The 18,786-nt window shown below is 48.2% G+C and overlaps 1 protein-coding gene across 1 annotated transcript in view; it reads left to right on the forward strand.

Moving 5' to 3' along the window:
* LOC141270933 (bactericidal permeability-increasing protein-like) overlaps positions 1-18,702 on the forward strand; it is a 38,194-nt gene extending 19,492 nt beyond the window's left edge. The window contains exons 8-16 of the mRNA XM_073681029.1: positions 108-199; positions 271-447; positions 2,414-2,473; positions 3,668-3,838; positions 3,915-3,982; positions 13,188-13,230; positions 16,421-16,481; positions 16,709-16,782; positions 17,403-18,702. Coding sequence (XP_073537130.1) covers positions 108-199; positions 271-447; positions 2,414-2,473; positions 3,668-3,838; positions 3,915-3,982; positions 13,188-13,230; positions 16,421-16,481; positions 16,709-16,782; positions 17,403-17,504 — 848 coding nt within the window. The 3' untranslated portion in view covers positions 17,505-18,702. The remainder of the gene's footprint in view (positions 1-107; positions 200-270; positions 448-2,413; positions 2,474-3,667; positions 3,839-3,914; positions 3,983-13,187; positions 13,231-16,420; positions 16,482-16,708; positions 16,783-17,402) is intronic.
* The last annotated feature ends 84 nt before the right edge of the window (positions 18,703-18,786 follow it).

Below are 18,786 nucleotides of genomic sequence, written 5' to 3' on the forward strand. Positions count from 1 at the left end.
TACTCACCTCTCCTCATTTCACCGGATGCTCTGGTCTCCTGAGCGTGTGGTGTGAAGCGCCGCACATCTCAGAACAGTGGCGCTTCACATCTTGTTTATATCTGCAGTTTCCTTACTAGTGGACCAAGTTTCCATATTTGAGGTCACGTTGCTGGGTCCTCCGCTCATCACAGAAAACAGCTTTGATCTCCTGGTGAAAGTAAGTGACATGTTGGATGGGTCAGTGGCCAGTGAACATATGGCCCCATCATTACTTTTCTTTCCCACTAGGGTGAATTTGATGGTCGGTATCAGCACTGGGATCTACCGTTTCCTCCGGAGAATCTTGTCCTGCCTGATGTCGACTCCCACATGCTGCTCTTGGCGTTGTCCGAGGTCATGGCAAACTCCGCCGGATTTGTGCACTATAAAGCGGGGATACTAGGGATTAACGTCACTGATGACATGGTAAGCAGAGGTGCCTCGTACTTTAAAAATAGATGTCCAAGTTCCTGAAAGACCAAACCCCTAAGCAAATATAGACCCCAGACCAGACCCCTAACCGAATCAGACTTTATGCAGGCACCCTTAATAAATACAAAAACCTACAAGTAAAAGCCGAACAAATTGGTCATTTAAGGACGGGACTATAGATGTTCAATAAAAAGCTTTTATTTGTACAACCAGTGGTTATTAAATGGCACTGCACTGAGGAGGGCACACACAAATAAATCAAAATTAAGAATTATTAAAAACCAACCTGACCTAGGCCATATCATATATAGAGGAACCTAATGACTAAATAGCAAATCAGGTATAACATTAAATCATGGATTAGGAGATATGTATACACAATAGTACAAAATACCCTCTACATGACCATGTAATCATGGACAGTGACCATCATTCTGATATGCACATAACGTTACTACCCCAAAGATATAGTACATTAATATAAATATTTCCCATCATGGATTATTTCACTAACAACCAATAAATAAGATCAATAGTTATGTCCTATGTCAGTTTTTAAGTAAAAAGGGGGGTGCTATATTAAACTAACATGCAATGGGGCTTGAGGTAACATAAAGGTCATAGGACTTGTAGCCCAGTATACGGAATACCAGATTCACATCACTGTATATAAGAATGAAATACCAGATTCACATCCACTGCATGTATGCATGAAATACCAGATTCACATCCACTATATAGAAGAGTAGTCATATATAGAAGATTGATGGATTACTTGGCCGTCCAGAGGCCTGTGTGTGGCACGCCAAAACCCCGACGCGCATTTCGGATACTGCTCCCTCGTCAGGGGGTGTGGCATCCAATACACGGCCTCAGTTTAAAAAGGCAGCGGGGACCAATGGGAGGAGACTTCTAATTACCCTTAATAAATATAAACTCCAGACGAGACCTTTTAAGCAAATACAAACCCCAAACCAAGCCCCCTAAATAAATACTGAAACCAGACTAAAGCTCCTAAGCAAATATAGACGGTAGACCAGTCTACAAAATAAATACTGACCCCAGACCTGATCCTAAAGCAAATACAGACCCCAGTTGAGAACTTCTAAGCAAATACAAACCCCAATCTAGGCCCCCCCAAATAAATTCATATCCCGGACCTAATCACCTAAATAAATACAGATCCTAAACCAGACCTCCTACATAAATACAGACCCCCGGCCGACTAGACCACTTAAATAAAAACAGACCCTAAACCAGAACTCCTAAACAAATACAGACCCCAGATCAGACCCATAACTTAATCAGACTTTAGGCAGGCACCCTACATTAATATAGACCCCAGTTGAGACCTCCCAAGCCAATTTAGACCCCAGATCAGACCTCCTAAGCAAATATAAAATCCAAACTAGGCCCCATAAATAAATACAGACACCAGTTGAGACCTCCTAAGCAAATACAGACCCCAGGCAAGATGTTCTAAGGAAATATAGACCCCAGACCAGACCCCTAAGCAAATACAGACCCCAGTTGAGGACTGCTAAGCAAATACAAACCCCAAATCAGGCCATCTAAATAAATATGCTCCCTAAACCGAAGGTCCTAAACAAATACAGACCCTAGACCAGACCCCTAACTGAATCAGACACCTTGAGTAAATTCTCCCCCAAAAACAAATTTAGCCCTAGATCAGACCACTAAAATTATTTAGAATCGAGACCAGACCCCATAAACAAATACAGACCCAGACTAGACCTCTAAATGACTCAGACCACAGGCCAGACCCCTTTAATAAATATAGACTCCAAATTCATGAAGAATATTAATCTAACACAGGGGAGGAGATGGGCGACGATCTCCGCAGAAACTTCACTAACAAGGACGGATCTTTACTGGGATTTTTTATTTTGGGAGGGAATTGTCTCTGACTCGATGAGGATTATTGAAACTCTTGTTTTAGATCCCAAGGCAATCTCCTCTCCGCCTGAATGTGAAGAGTCTCGCCATGTTTGTGCCGGAGGTAAGAGTCTCCTGTCCATCTGCTTGTCATTATTGTATGTGGTGATTTCATTGATTGTGATTCTCCTTCAAACCACATATCCAAGCCCTTTCCACTTCCTGCCGACTCCAACTTAAAAATAACTCCCGGATCTGCACATTCCTCAACCATGGATCTGCAAAAACACTAGTGCACGCCCTCATCATCTCCCGCCTCGACTACTGCAACCTCATGCTCTGTGGCCTCTCTTCCAACACTCTTGCACCCCTCCAATCTATCCTAAACTCTGCTGCTCGACTAATCCACCTGTCCCCCCCCCCCCTATTCCCCGGCCTCTCCCCTCTGCCAATCCCTTCACTGGCTCCCCATTGCCCAGAGACTTCAGTTCAAAACCCTAACCACGGCATACAAAGCCATCCACAGCCTGTCTCCTCCATACATCTGTGACTTAGTCCCCCTGTACTTACCTGCACGCAACCTCCGATCCTCACAAGATCTCCTGCTCTACTCCCCTCTTATCTCCTCTTCCCACAATCACATACAAGATTTCTCCCGTGCATCCCCCCCTACTCTGGAACTCTCTACCCCAACACGTCAGACTCTCGTCTATCGTGGAAACCTTCAAAAGGAACCTGAAGACCCACCTCTTCCGACAAGCCTACAACCTGCATTAACCATCCCACCACCATAACGCTCCACGACCAGCCCTACCCTCACCTACTGTATCCTCACCCATTACTTGTAGACTGTGAGCCCTCGCGGGCAGAGTCCTCTCTCCTCCTGTAACAGTCACCGTCACGTTTTGTTCAAGATTATTGTAATTGTTTTGCTATGTATACCCCTTTTCACATGTAAAGCGCCATGGAATAAATGGCGCTATAATAATAAATAATAATAATAATAATAATTTACTAACCGAATGGCATTGTGTAAGTCGTTCACACGTAGCTTTTTTGCAGTGTTCTTTTTATTTTTGTGGGGTTTTTTTCTGCAAAAACATAGCATTTTTCCTGCCAACACTCTCTTTTCTGCACCAAAAAAACAAATGTTGCAAAAATGCCATATGTGAACATAAACTAATTGTAGCTATGAGCGCAAAACTGATGTCTTTTCTTGCATTGATACAATGGGGATGATTTTTAAAGATTAATTTAAAACGTTAATTGTGCAAATGTCAAGAGAAGCGCCTCCTGATATCCTCCCCTCCATCCACAGCTCCCCAGCCATTTCCCGGACTGCCCACCACTAGTCCTCCAGGTCTCTGCCCGATCAGCCCCGTCAGTTAGCTGCCAGGTGAATTCTCTAACAGTGCAGGTGTCTGCCGATATCCAGGCCTTTGCTGTGTATCCGAACCAGACGTGGTTCCCGGTTTTCCAGATGCAGGCCGTGAGTTGCTGTTCGAAGAGATGGCGTAGGTCTTTTACCAATGATCCATGTAATGATCCCAGTATTCTCTGCACAGGACTCAGAGACGGCAGTAAATGTGATCTTATCTGAAGAGACAGTGGGAGCAACTATATCCATAATGAAGTAAGTCGCCAAAATTCAATATTAGTCAATAGTCAAATTGTGACACTGCAAATTTCCTTTACCAACTTGCTGAAAGGATAAGCCTTCATTTAAACACCTTTAAAAAGGTCATTCTACTTTTAAATCCATTAAATCGTGTATTATACTCCAGAGCTGCACTCACTATTCTGCTGGTGGGGTCACTGTGTACACACATTACATTACTTATCCTGTACTGATCCTGGGTTACATCCTATATTATACTCCAGAGCTGCATTCACTATTCTGCTGGTGGAGTCACTGTGTACATGACGCGCCCCCTGGGCCATGTTAGGGGAATACCCGGAGCCGGATCTGTTGGGGATAGTAGTCCTCGTGGCGGTGACCCGGTCCGTGCCCAGGGTGTCAAACTAAGTGGCGATGTTTTTAGTGGCAGATGTGATATTGTTCGACTACGCCACCCGTTGAATGCGGTTACGAAACCGCCGCTGCAGGGCAGACCGCTGAGGCCGGTGGTACGGTCGTGCAGCGTGGATGGTATAACCCCCAACGGGAGGGGTATGGCCTCAGGGCAGCGGACGTGGATGATGAAACACTCAGAGACGGTGCGGTGTAATTCAGGGTCTTTACTGGTGGCAAAGATAGACCCTCCCGGAGTACTGGCTAGCGATCGGGGCCTGGTCAGTCCGTGAGCAGATGGGATCTCCCCTGGCCAGGCGGAGTTGTAGGCCTCCCCAACTAATTGTACTCTTCTGGCTACCTTGCTAGAGGCGGGTAAAAGTAGCCCACGTCCCTGAGTGTACCGTGTGGTGCTCACCCGTATGGCCGGTGACTCGGGGCCTTCTGGTAGCTTCCGCTTCACGACGGCGGTGCTGGTCCCTTGCGTGTGACCGTGCCTTCGGGTTTCTTGGCCAGAGGACCTGAAATCCCCTGCCGGTCGGCTTCTGCTGCTGGGTAAGGATTAGTCCCCACAGCCTCGGACTCCGGGTCCGGTGAGAACTCTTCAATCAGGGCGAGCTCTACAGCTTCCAGCCCCTGACCTCTTTTAGCACGGCTCCCACAGAGCTCCTGATCTCTCTTTCCCTATAGCTGCCTCACTCCAGACCAGGCTGTGTCTCTGTCTGGGACTCCTCTTCTTCTCTTTCTCTCCTCCCTAACCCTGCCTCAGCCCCAGTTTATATAGGGGAAGTTCTTCCCCTCCCAGGACTGGGCAGGAGGTGTGGCATGCTTAGGATTCCTGACCAGGAGACCTCCCACCTGCTCTCAGACGTAATATTGCTATTACTGTGGAAACCAGACCCCTGGGGTGCCACATTCCCCCCTAGTAAAATTTAGTACTCCGGGACTAACATTTTTTTTTTTTTAAACATAACAAGTTATAAACAGAAACAGTACAATAAAGAAAACCACATTAGGATGGTCACGGCGTGTCCGCAACCGGGTGCAGTTTTTGAAGAAAACAAGGGTGTCCATTTCACCAAAGAACAGGGAGCCGTAACCAGGTAGGGGTCTGTCCTACCCCGAGTCTTTAACAGTCTTAGTCCTTTCCTGGGTTACGCTCCAAACATATATACAAAGGATTCCGGATAATCCATAAAAGACACCTATAAAACAACTAGAAATACATAATTATTTACAAGCAACTATAAACAGGTACATACAAATAAAACAGTCTAAACACTTTAGATCCTCCAACGTACGGGCAACTGGCCTTTAGTGGCCCTAGTAGACCTACGGAGCTCACTAACTGGTCCTGCACTACAGGGTGTAGGAGCTGTTGAAGGTAAGCTGGGCAGCTGTCTACGGACTCTTTGGCTCACTAGGGGCACGGCAGGCTCACTATAAGCAGAGGGTCGATTCTCCTGGTCTGCTTGTGTGGGGTCTTCTGCCTCCTGGACCGGCTGCTCTTCCAGCTCTACCTGTTTTTCCGTAGGCACTTGGGATTCTGGCTGGAGGAAGGTGAGGACGGGTACCACAACAGCGCCATTTACTTGTGTCCAAGACCGAGGGAAGTCTCCGAGTACAGTACTGACCATCTCTTCCCTTTCCTCTGCGGGTTGAGGGTTTTCTTGATCTTCTTCAGGGTTTCGTAGCTGCTCGGGACACTTCTTCAGGTGATCTCGGGAGACAGTGGCTGTGGTTTCTCCTCCATCCTTACTGATTGTGCAGACTTTCGGGTTTTCATGGCTTGAGGGCAGTACGGTGTACGGGTCCTTTTCCCACTGGTCGTCCAACTTGTGGAGCCGTCTCTTCCTCTTCAAGACCTGCTCTCCAGGTACCAGGGGAACAGCGGGAGCATACTGGTTGTAAATCTTCTCCTGTCTTTCTCTTGCTTGACAGAGACTTCGCTCAACGCTCTCCTGTACTTTCCGGTACCGCTGCTGCCTCTCTGTGTCCCAGTCTGCTTCTGGTGAAGTGTCCTCGGGTGTCAGGACTCCCATATCCAGATCAACAGGCAGCTTACCAGGTCTTGCTCTCATTAGGTAAGCCGGGGTACAGTTGGTAGAACCTACAGGGATGTGGTTGTATAGGTCCACCAGATCAGGCAGTTTCTCAGGCCACAGACTGCGTTCTTCCAGGGGCAATGTTTTCAGAAGGTCTATCACCACCTGGTTCATCTTCTCGCAGAGTCCATTGGTTTGCGGATGATAGGGTGTTGTTCTTATCTTCCGGCAGCCATACAGGGTGCAGAACTCCTGGAAGACTTCCGCTTCAAAGGCAGGTCCTTGGTCCGTCAGCACCTGCTCTGGGTATCCGTGTGGACGGCAGAAGTGCTGCTGGAAGGCTCTAGCTGCTGTTTGAGCCGTTAAGTCCTTGACGGGGACTACAACCAAGAACCGGGACTAGTGATCCACGATGGTTAACGCATAGACGTAGCCACTTCTGCTGGGGGTCAGTTTTACATGGTCCAAGGCTACCAGTTCCAACGGCTGCCTGGTGACGATGGACTGCAGGGGAGTCTTCTGGCTGGCACGGTCCTTCCTTCTGAGGTTGCATGGGCCACAGTCTCTGCACCACCTCTCGATGGTTCCTCTCATGCCTACCCAGTGGAACCGCCCGCGCAGCAGGAACTCCAGCTTCTTCCATCCGAAGTGCCCAGCTCCGTCATGGTATGCCTCCAGTACCATAGCCGCGTCTCTTCTCGGCACCACCACTTGCCAGATCAGTTCATGCGTCCGGGAGTTAACCATTCTGCAGCACAACTTCCCCCTGTAAAGGAACAGTCGACTCTTCTCAACCCACAGTTGCTTGGTTTCCTCCGGAGCGTCTGGGTCAAGGCGGGCATCTGGCTGAGTCAGCATCTCCTTCACCAGTCGGACAGCGGGGTCACTGTCCTGCACTTACGCCCAGTTGTAATGAGGTAAGGGGTTAAACGTAGCGGATTGCTTACGCCTTACACGGTGGGAATACTGGATAGTCCCATGACGGTGGAACGCGGGGAGTTCAACTTCTTCCAGTTCCTCTGGATCTTCCCCTACGTCCGGTAGGTTTGGCATTCTGGACAAGGCATCCGCGTTGGTATTGGAGCGTCCTGCCCGGTATTTGATCGTAAATTCATAGTTGGACAGACGGGCCATCCATCTCTGCTCCAGGGCACCGAGTCTTGCAGTGTCCAGATGTGTCAACGGGTTGTTATCCGTGTACACGGTGAACCGGGAAGAGGCGAGGTAGTGCCTAAAGCGTTCGGTGACTGCCCACACCACTGCCAGGAACTCTAGCTTGAATGAGCTGTAATTCTCAGGGTTTCTTTCGGTGGGTCGTAGTTTTCGGCTGGCGTAAGCAATTACCCGTTCTTTCCCCTGCTGGATCTGGGACAGTACGGCTCCTAGCCCGATGTTACTTGCGTCGGTGTAGAGGATAAAGGGCTGGCTGTAATCAGGGTACGCCAGGATTTCATCCCCCGTGAGGGCCATCTTCAGCTGGCGGAAGGACTCTTCTTCCAGCTTCTCCCATCTGAAGGGCGGCTTCTGGTTCTTGGCCTTCCTGGACTGGCCTATCAGGAGGTCCTGCATAGGAGCTGCCTTTTTGGTGAAACCGGGAATGAACCTTCGGTAGTAGCCTACCAACCCGAGGAACTGCCGCACTTCCTTTACGCTGGAGGGTCTTGGCCATTCCTTAATCGCGGTGATCTTATCAGGGTCGGGAGCCACTCCGTCAGCACTCACCACGTGTCCCAGGTACTGCACTTTTGGTTTTAGCAGGTGACACTTCGACGGTTTCACCTTCAGACCGTAGTTTGCCAGGGCTTCAAACACTTCTGCCAGGTGTTTCAGGTGGTCCTCGTAGGTTTTGGAATAAACTATAACATCGTCCAGGTACAGCAGGACCGTCACAAAGTTCCGGTGTCCCAGACAGCATTCCATCAATCGTTGGAAGGTTCCTAGTGCGTTGCAGAGTCCGAACGGCATGCAGGTAAACTCACTAAGTCCCATCGGGGTGGTGAATGCGGTCTTCTCCCGGTCCGCCTCTGCTACAGGAACCTGCCAGTACCCACTAGTGAGATCCAAAGTGGAGAAGAAGTTAGCAGATTTTAAAGCAGCCAAAGACTCCTCTATCCTTGGTAAGGGGTACGCATCTTTGTGTGTGATACGGTTGATTTTCCGGTAATCTACACACATTCTCATGGTGTTGTCTTTCTTTTTAACCAAGACTAGTGGAGCTGCCCAGGGGCTACAGCTATCCCTGATTACCCCAGCCTCCTTCATGTCTCTAAGCATCCCCTTGGCGTGTTGGTAGTGTGCAGGGGGTACGGGACGATACCTCTCCTTTATGGGAGGATGGTCTCCCGTGGGGATGTGATGTTCCACTCCCTTCACTCGCCCGAAGTCTAGCGGGTGTTTACTGAACACTCTCTCGTATTCCTGGATCACCCGGTAGACTCCCTGCTTTTGGTGAGCGGGTGTGGAGTCAGTACCCAAATGCAATTGCTGACACCAGTCCTCCATTTGTTGTTTAGAGCCGTTAGCTTCCTCTGGATGAGATGGAGGCAAGGGTTCCACGGACTGTACAGAATTTTGGTTGATGGTATACAATTTGGCTAGCGTAGCATACCGGGGCAGGTACACTTCCCTCTTCCCGATATTTATTATGCGAACGGGCACCCTCCCATGGCGTACATCAACCACCCCCCGTGCCGTCAAAATGGTGGGCCTACTATCTGAGTAGACTGGTTCTACCATTGCCTGGTAATCTCTACCTCTCAGACCAATAGCTGCCCGGCACCAAATCATCATTTCACTTTTCGGGGGCATGGCAATAGGGAAAGGGTCACACATTCTCACGCTACCAATCTCACCACCGGAGAGTTCCACCTGTTGCCGTCGCATCAGTGCCCGGATCTCTTTTTGGAGCACTCGCTGCTGACCGGAGCTGGCGTTCTTGGCAACCTGCTGTAAAATGAGAATCACCTCTGCAAGACAATTTTCAATCACATTAGTTCCTAGAGTTATCTTTGGGTGACTCTCGCGCTTGTCAATGTCCACAATGATCAGTCCCTGTGCTGCCAGTTCGACTTTACCGATTTTAATGGTCACCTCTTTAAATCCGATCTGTGGCACGGGCTGACCATTGCTGGCGATGATACTCAAGTCGTCGTCAGGGTAGCGGGTTATATCCGAGTCATTCCAGTACTGCTTGAAGAGCACGTACGGGATGGTGGTGACCTGTGACCCGGTGTCCAGTAGGGCACTCATAGGAATGCCATCCAGTACCACAGGCAAGACTGGACGTCCTCCCACATATTTGTCACGCCAGTTCGATGGGCCTGGTGATCTTATTCCTAGGGGTTGGCCCTCTACCCCAGGTTGTGCCAGTTTAAAGGACAGTACCTTGCCATATGTCCGGGTTGATTGCAGCGGCGGCAGATGGGTTGTCCGTCCTCGTTGTATCGGTCGCTGGGTCTTCCTCTGGCCGGTGGGGTCCTCCTTGGTCGGCGCCACGGGATATCCTCCGGTCCGGATGCCAGCTGAATCTTCCCTGGAGTAGAAACCTGTAAAGACTGCACAGTTCGGGTTAGCGCAGCAACGCTTTTAGTTAGCTCTTGGACCTGATGGTGCAGGTCTGTATCTGGGTCATTGTTTAAAGCCTGCGCATCAGCTCCCACAGGCCCTGCCGACAAGGGCGCCGTCTCCTGGTGGTAAGTGGTAGTAGGGCGTCTGTGGGTCACAGCGCCACCTGGTGCCGGTTCTCGAAGCACCCGGATGGCTCTGTCCTTGAACTGTGCAAAGTCCAGGTCAGGGTCCTGTAAGGCCATTGCCCGCAACTGGGTTCGGTGGGCATTGCAATGTAGACCCTCTATAAATTGTTCAGTCAACAACTTGTCTTCGTTTCCCAGGCCGTCAGGGTCGGCCTGCTTAATGGCTCTCAGGGCCTCTTGTAGGTTTAGTGCATAGTCCCTTATATTCTCATGTGCTCGCTGCTTGCACCCGTAGAATCTAAGCTTGATCTCGGCTGAGGTACGGGTATCAAAGGTGTCCTTCAGCCGGGCTAGTATCTCTGCGACAGTCCTCCTCCTCCCAAGTGGCCAGGACTTTACCTCCCTTTGGGCTGCCCCTGTTAATTGAGCCACCAGGATGCTCACTTTTTGCTCCTCTGTGAGGGGGTACACCTGGAAGAGGCTATCCAGCCTTTCTCTGAAGTCATTTAGGGTATGTGACTCCCCTGAGTACTGGGGTAGCCAGGCTGCCCCCGGGATGTAGGGCATGGTGAAAGGCATGACCGCCGCAGCGGTGGCGCTGGCGGTGGCTGTGGCAGTGAAGCTCTCCTCCATATCCGACATCCTCCTCCCCCCTAGTGGACCGTGGCCTACCTTGCGATGATCCTCTTCCGTAGGCCGCGGCTCCGCAGTGGATCGTCAGGGTCGAGGACCTTCCGTCGCGCTCCTGTGACGTCGGCGTCTGCTGGGCTCCTTCCAGGACCTTACGCAACGTCCGGACGTGAGGCGGAGCTTCAGTTCTCGCGCGCTTTCGGAGTCCACGCCCCTCTTCTTCCCGCGCGGCGTCCTCAAGATGGCGTCCAATGGCGGGAAAACTCCACGGATGGCGGGAAGAAGGCAGAAGATGGCGTCGGATGGCGGGAAAACTCCACGGATGGCGGGAAGAAGGCAGAAGATGGCGTCGGATGGCGGGAATCTTCACCACAGGTAAGTTTGAACAGTCTTTTTCAGGCACGCAGTACCCGGTGGTTGCGGGCACGAAATCCTGCCGACTACGCCAAAAGTTGACGCGCCCCCTGGGCCATGTTAGGGGAATACCCGGAGCCGGATCTGTTGGGGATAGTAGTCCTCGTGGCGGTGACCCGGTCCGTGCCCAGGGTGTCAAACTAAGTGGCGATGTTTTTAGTGGCAGATGTGATATTGTTCGACTACGCCACCCGTTGAATGCGGTTACGAAACCGCCGCTGCAGGGCAGACCGCTGAGGCCGGTGGTACGGTCGTGCAGCGTGGATGGTATAACCCCCAACGGGAGGGGTATGGCCTCAGGGCAGCGGACGTGGATGATGAAACACTCAGAGACGGTGCGGTGTAATTCAGGGTCTTTACTGGTGGCAAAGATAGACCCTCCCGGAGTACTGGCTAGCGATCGGGGCCTGGTCAGTCCGTGAGCAGATGGGATCTCCCCTGGCCAGGCGGAGTTGTAGGCCTCCCCAACTAATTGTACTCTTCTGGCTACCTTGCTAGAGGCGGGTAAAAGTAGCCCACGTCCCTGAGTGTACCGTGTGGTGCTCATCCGTATGGCCGGTGACTCGGGGCCTTCTGGTAGCTTCCGCTTCACGACGGTGGTGCTGGTCCCTTGCGTGTGACCGTGCCTTCGGGTTTCTTGGCCAGAGGACCTGAAATCCCCTGCCGGTCGGCTTCTGCTGCTGGGTAAGGATTAGTCCCCACAGCCTCGGACTCCAGGTCCGGTGAGAACTCTTCAATCAGGGCGAGCTCTACAGCTTCCAGCCCCTGACCTCTTTTAGCACGGCTCCCACAGAGCTCCTGATCTCTCTTTCCCTATAGCTGCCTCACTCCAGACCAGGCTGTGTCTCTGTCTGGGACTCCTCTTCTCTTTCTCTCCTCCCTAACCCTGCCTCAGCCCCAGTTTATATAGGGGAAGTTCTTCCCCTCCCAGGACTGGGCAGGAGGTGTGGCATGCTTAGGATTCCTGACCAGGAGACCTCCCACCTGCTCTCAGACGTAATATTGCTATTACTGTGGAAACCAGACCCCTGGGGTGCCACATACACACATTACATTACTTATCCTGTACTGATCCTGAGTTACATCCTGTATTATACTCCAGAGCTGCATTCACTATTCTGCTGGTGGAGTCACTGTGTACATACATTACATTACTTATCCTGTACTGATCCTGAGTTACATTCTGTATTATACTCCACAGCTGCACTCACTATTCTGCTGGTGGTGTCACTGTGTACATACATTACATTACTTATCCTGTACTGATCCTGAGTTACATCCTGTATTATACTCCAGAGCTGCACTCACTATTCTGCTGGTGGAGTCACTGTGTACATACATTACATTACTTATCCTGTACTGATCCTGAGTTACATTCTGTATTATACTCCAGGGCTGCACTCACTATTCTGCTGGTGCAATCACTGTGTACATACATTACATTACTGATCCTGTACTGATCCTGAGTTACATTCTGTATTATACCCAGAGCTGCACTCACTATTCTGCTGCTGGAGTCACTGTGTACATACATTACATTACTTATCCTGTACTGATCCTGAGTTACATCCTGTATTATACTCCAGAGCTGCACTCGCTATTCTGCTGGTGCAGTCACTGTGTACATACATTACATTACTTATCCTGTACTGATCCTGAGTTACATTCTGTATTATACTCCAGGGCTGCACTCACTATTCTGCTGGTGCAGTCACTGTGTACATACATTACATTACTTATCCTGTACTGATCCTGAGTTACATTCTGTATTATACTCCAGAGCTGCACTCACTATTCTGCTGGTGGAATGAGTGTGTAAATACATTACATTACTTATCCTGTACTGATCCTGAGTTACATCCTGTATTATACTCCAGAGCAGCACTCACTATTCTGCTGGTGGAATGAGTGTGTAAATACCATCAGTACAAGAAACAAGTAATTGATGAACAAAGTGGTTATAGGTTGTAGACTGCTGCTCTACAGAAACAAAGTGAAGATGAGATGTGTCATTCTCTGGCAGATGACTCCAGTTTTTCTTCTTAGTTTTTCGCTGACGCTGGTACATTCTGATGTGGGTCCTGTGAAGGTGAGTGCCGTTATCCATCTATCTAGAATTTAGTAATGTACCTCCTGTGATTCCTTTCAATGGAAAGCCTGCCACCTATTGGTCATTACTGGAATTTAGTTTGTATCCTACACTCAACATTGAAATTGCTACACTAAGTGTTCGATCAGATGTCTGTGCTAATCAGTCAGAGCACGGACCGTCAATGCACGGATTGGCCACAGCTCTCCCGACCCGAGCGTGACAGCCTCATAGAAATACATAAACCGGACACTATTGGATCGGGAAAGTGCATCCGTGCATTAGCCGTACGTGCTCTGACCGATTGGCACCAACATCTGAATGAGCGTTAAGAAGGAAAAGTTGAGGAATTATAGAAATGACAGGATGGATAGACAGGTTACTGATCTCCAAATGGTGAAAAAATGGAATCAACATTTTCAAAAATATCTTGATTTATTCAGTATCGAATTATGAGCACCACGTGCAGAAATCCCCGCACTTACATGTCTTGGCTGCTATCAGTGAGGTTATTGATGGTTGTCTGAGGAATGTTCTGCTACGCTGAATGCACGTGGGGAAATCATCAAGATCCGCTGCTGGCAGCTCCTTGTGCGATTGCCGACCAATGACGTCCCAGATGTGCTCGATGGGAGACAAGACTGGAGACGCTACAGGCCATGATAGCACATTTAAGGCCATGCAGGCTGCTCGCAGTAGTACGAGCAACATGCGGCCTGGTGTTGTCAGGATAAAAAATGGCTCCTGAGACAATCTGAAGAAATGGCCGCACCAGTGGTTCAACGATTGATCCATTCCCTTGTATGAAATTGAACGTCACATAATCAGCCTAAGGCACCAAACAGTGTCTACAGAGACCATCAGAAGACATCTGCATGACATTGGGCTCCGAGACAGACATCCAGCTACAGGGGCCCCATTGATCTCACACCACCGATCTCAAAGGCAATCAAGGTGCAGAGCAAGAGAGCAATGGAGGCAGGAATGGAGATATTCAGTGAGGAGTCCTGCTGTTGACTTAGACACAATGAAAGTCTGAGATTGGTCTGGAGACCATGCAGCCAACGCCATCACGAGGGAACGTCATACTGGTCCTACTCCCAGGATTATGGTGTGGAGTGGTATGATGTACAGGAGCTGGATCCCTCTAGTCAGTGGCGTACCGCCAATGGTGACAGGCCGCGCCACTGCTATGGTGCCTGTGAGCCCGGGGGGGCCCGCGCTGTGCCCCGCCTCTGCCCGTCAACACCCGCACTGCCCGGACGCCCGTACAGAATGATGGGGGTGGAGACGTGTGCTGAAGCTCCCTCCTCCATCATTATTGCTCGCACTGACTGCCAGAGGGAGGGCCTGCTGCAGGCAATGATGATGGAGGAGGGAGCACCAGCAGACACTTCCACTCCCATCATTCTTCCTTGGCATCTGACGTGTCAGAGCAGCGGGCGTGATGACATCATTACAGGGCTGCCGCTGCTCTGAGATGTCCAGCGCTTCACACTGCACGCTAAGGAGACTGGAGCATCGGGTGGAACCAGGAGAGAGGAGTACTGTATTTATTTTTTTAAATCAGTGACCGGTGGCCATAATACAGTATGGGGGTGCATTATATTGTGTGGAGGACCATGGGGGTGCATTATATTGTGTGGAGGACCAAGGGGTGCATTATATTGTATGGAGGACCATGGGCGGTGCATTATACTGTATGGAGGACCATTGGGGGTGCATTATATTGTATGGAGGATCATGGGGGTGCATTATATTGTGTGGAGGACCATGGGGGTGCATTATACTGTATGGAGGACCATGGGTGCATTATATTGTGTACAGGACCATGGGGGTGCTTTATACTATATGGAGGACCATGGGGGTGCATTATACTATATGGAGGACCATGAGAGAGTGCATTATATTGTATGGAGGACCATGAGGAGTGCATTATACTATATGGAGGACCATGGGGGGTTGCATTACAGTGTATGGAGGACCATGGGGGGTTCATTATAGTGTATGGATGATCATGGGAGGTGCATTATACTGTATGGAGGACCATGAGGGTGCATTATACTGTATGGAGGACCATGGGGAAGGGCATTATATTGTATGGAGGACCATGGGGAGAGCATTTTATTGTATGGAAGACCATGGGGGTGCATTATATTGTATGGAGGACCATGGTCGGTGCATTATATTGTATGGGGACCATGGGGGGTGCATTATATTGTATGGAGGACCATGGGTGGCACATTATATGGTATGGAGGACAATGGGGAGAGCATATTATTGTATGGAGGACCATGGGGGTGCATTATATTGTATGGAAGACCATGGGGGGTGCATTATATTCTATAGAGGACCATGGGGAGAGCATTATACTGTATGGAGGACCATGGTCGGTGCATTATATTGTATGGGGACCATGGGGGGTGCATTATATTGTATGGAGGACCATGGGTGGCACATTATATGGTATGGAGGACAATGGGGAGAGCATATTATTGTATGCAGAACCATGGGGGTGCATTATATTGTATGGAAGACCATGGGGGGTGCATTATATTCTATAGAGGACCATGGGGAGTGCATTATACTATATAGAAAGCTATATGGGGCCATTATACATTACTAGATGGTGGCCCGATTCTAACGCATCGGAAGACAGACAGAAAGACAGACAGACGGGATAAGACAATTATATAGATAGATGTTTGAAGCCAGAAATGTGGCAAAAGGTAGAAAAGTTCAAGGGGGCCAAATACTTTCACAATGCACTGTATGTATATACATTTCTGTTTTTATGTATCTATCTCTGTATATATATCTATGAGAGAGAGAGAGAGAGAAATATGTGTAAATGAGAGAAATCCTGTACGTAAAAGCCCATGTTAAAATCGCATTGTAATCGGATCGCATATGCATGACAATCGGATGTAAATCGGATGCTAAGTGAGAAAATCACATGGTACTCGAATGAAAATCGCATGGTACTCGTCCATTTTTTTTCAGTCCCGATATCGGAACTTTTTTTTCACACATATGGTTATGAGCCCTTAGTTATATTGTTTGGAGTCCATCTCCTGCCTCAGGCTGCTGATCTCTCCCACCTTCATACTTTACATTACAGCGTTGCTTCATTATAAATATACAATATGTGAACCTTATATGATCAATGTTTCATGTATTTTTCTATTAGATGGACTCTCTGCAGAAAACTCTTAACGTTGGCCTGAAAATAATGACCCCATTCCTGAATGGTAAGGGTCTTTTAACATGAGTTATAATACAGTGGGTCATAGCGGGTCCTCAGCCATCCATTACTCAGCCCATCTTAAAATGTTTTACCAGTCATCTTGAGTCCACCCAGCTACAAAGGACGTAGCCCAAGGAGCCCGATAGCTTCCCCCAGGGGCAGAGGATTTATTAATGATGAACCCCTGTGATGAACACTGCAGCGCCTCTCACCTCTATCATCTGTCCACAGAGCGACTCAAGAAAATGTTCCCACTGCCAACACCTCTGGTCCGGCTCCAAGACCCCATCGTTCGTGTGCTGCAGGTGAAGACCACTTTATTAAGTCACTAGCTCGGCAAAAAGTATTGCATATGATAGGCTTAGATACACGAGCTCAGCAGACAGTATCACACCTAATAAACTTAGATACCGCAGCTAACCAGATGGTATCACACAAATGGCTTAACTACTGCATCTCAGAAGACTGTATCACACATTATAGGTTTAGATACAGAAGCAAAGAAGACAATATCATACAATAGGCTTAGATACACCAGATTGGCAGACAAGATCACACAATAGGCTTAGATACAGTGACACCTCAGACTGTATCACACATGAAGGGATAAATATTCCATCTTAGCAGTCAATATTGAATATTTTGAATATAGGAGCAAATAGTATCACACATAATTGGTTTAGATACACCAGCTTAGAATATATTATTACACATGAGTGGCTTAGATACACTGACAATATGCAGTAAATCAAGAGAATTAGATACACAGTATCACACATAATAGGCTTAGGTGCAGCAGACAACATCACACATGATAGGATGAGGTCTCATTATACAGTATTATACACGATGGGCTTAGATACCTGGCTCGTCCCCTCCTTCCATCATCCCCATGGATGATCACCAGGTTCTCCTCTCTCCTCAGGGATATTTAATTATCATGACTGATCTCCAAGTGACTCCGTCCTCTCACCGTACTATGAAGTCTGAGAATCCGCCCTACAGGGAGCCGCTCGCTGTGCTCTGATCTCAGCCTGCGGAGACGTGAAATCAACGTGAAATCCATGTATAGCCGATGTGATCATCAGATAAAGCCTACCGTAATTGTATCTATTGTTCTCTGTTATCAGCTGGCGTGCAAATCAGCTCTCTATACACAGATGTCAAAATAAGCAAGCAGAGCGGCAGTGTAAAGCATGGTGTGCCACATAATTTTGAGGTTTGCTGTGCGATCTATGACACAATCTAATAATATTATGTAAAAAAACATATTTTTCCATATGCTGGATCCGTTTTTGATCCGTGTGTCAGCTCTTTTTCAATCCTTGTTGCATCCGTTTTTCTCATATAAAATAAAAAATGTCAAATAGTAAAATACGGATGACATCTGTGCGCTTTCCGTTTTTTTCTTTTTATGGGGTCCATTGACAAATTTTTACCCAAAACATGGAGCAAAGTGAGATATGACTCCATTTTTTTTTAATTATTTTTTTACGAACAATCGGTTAGAAAAAAAAAAGACAAGTGGAAGGTGCATTATTGTAATGGATCCAGGATCTATCGGCAAAAAATATCAGATAGCACATGTACCAATAAGGTCATATATGAAAAAGACATAAGTGGAAGGGGGGATATTCCTCCGGCCATTATTCATCATCTGAGTATGCATGTTCGCTGCAAGTTAGATCGTGAGCTCTTGGGACTAGGTGAGTGATACTTTGTGCATTACATTGGTTCTTTATACAGGGGTCGGTCATGAGAGAAGGTTTCCTAGTTTTTCGAAACGTGTTGCCGACAGAACTGCGGTGTGATGTAGTTTCACATTTTGCCACTAGATGATAGTCAAGTGCCGCACTCCATTAGTCCCATAGACAATTCATGATTAATCAGGATGGTGCATGCTGACCACCATTCCATTTAATCAGGGAACACTGGATCTGTGTTCTCATAATTGTGGGGGTCAAGCTGGAACCCCCAGCAAATATTCACAATGTACCTAGAACTATGAAACTTTTTAATGAGCCCAAGTATGTTGGGATGGCAAAATCTTCATGAACTGGTGAAAATCTATTGGTGGTGGTATTTAAAGTAACCAAGAAGATGAAATTGAACTCACAAATGCAGTACTACAAATAGCCACCAGGTGGTGACAGAGAACAATAATGCACAATGTAGATTTTTTTTTACACTGTAATAAATCTATAATAAAATTCATTGGAAATTATTGTACTTTGATTTGTCTGTGAATGTATAATCTGATGTTAAATCATGTAAAAAATACCTACATGACAGGTCACTTCATCCAGACA

This window comes from Phyllobates terribilis, unplaced genomic scaffold (genome assembly GCF_046119375.1).
Source record: "Phyllobates terribilis strain yellow unplaced genomic scaffold, ASM4611937v1 Scaffold_5__5_contigs__length_657084704, whole genome shotgun sequence".
Classification (NCBI taxonomy): Eukaryota; Metazoa; Chordata; class Amphibia; order Anura; family Dendrobatidae; genus Phyllobates; species Phyllobates terribilis.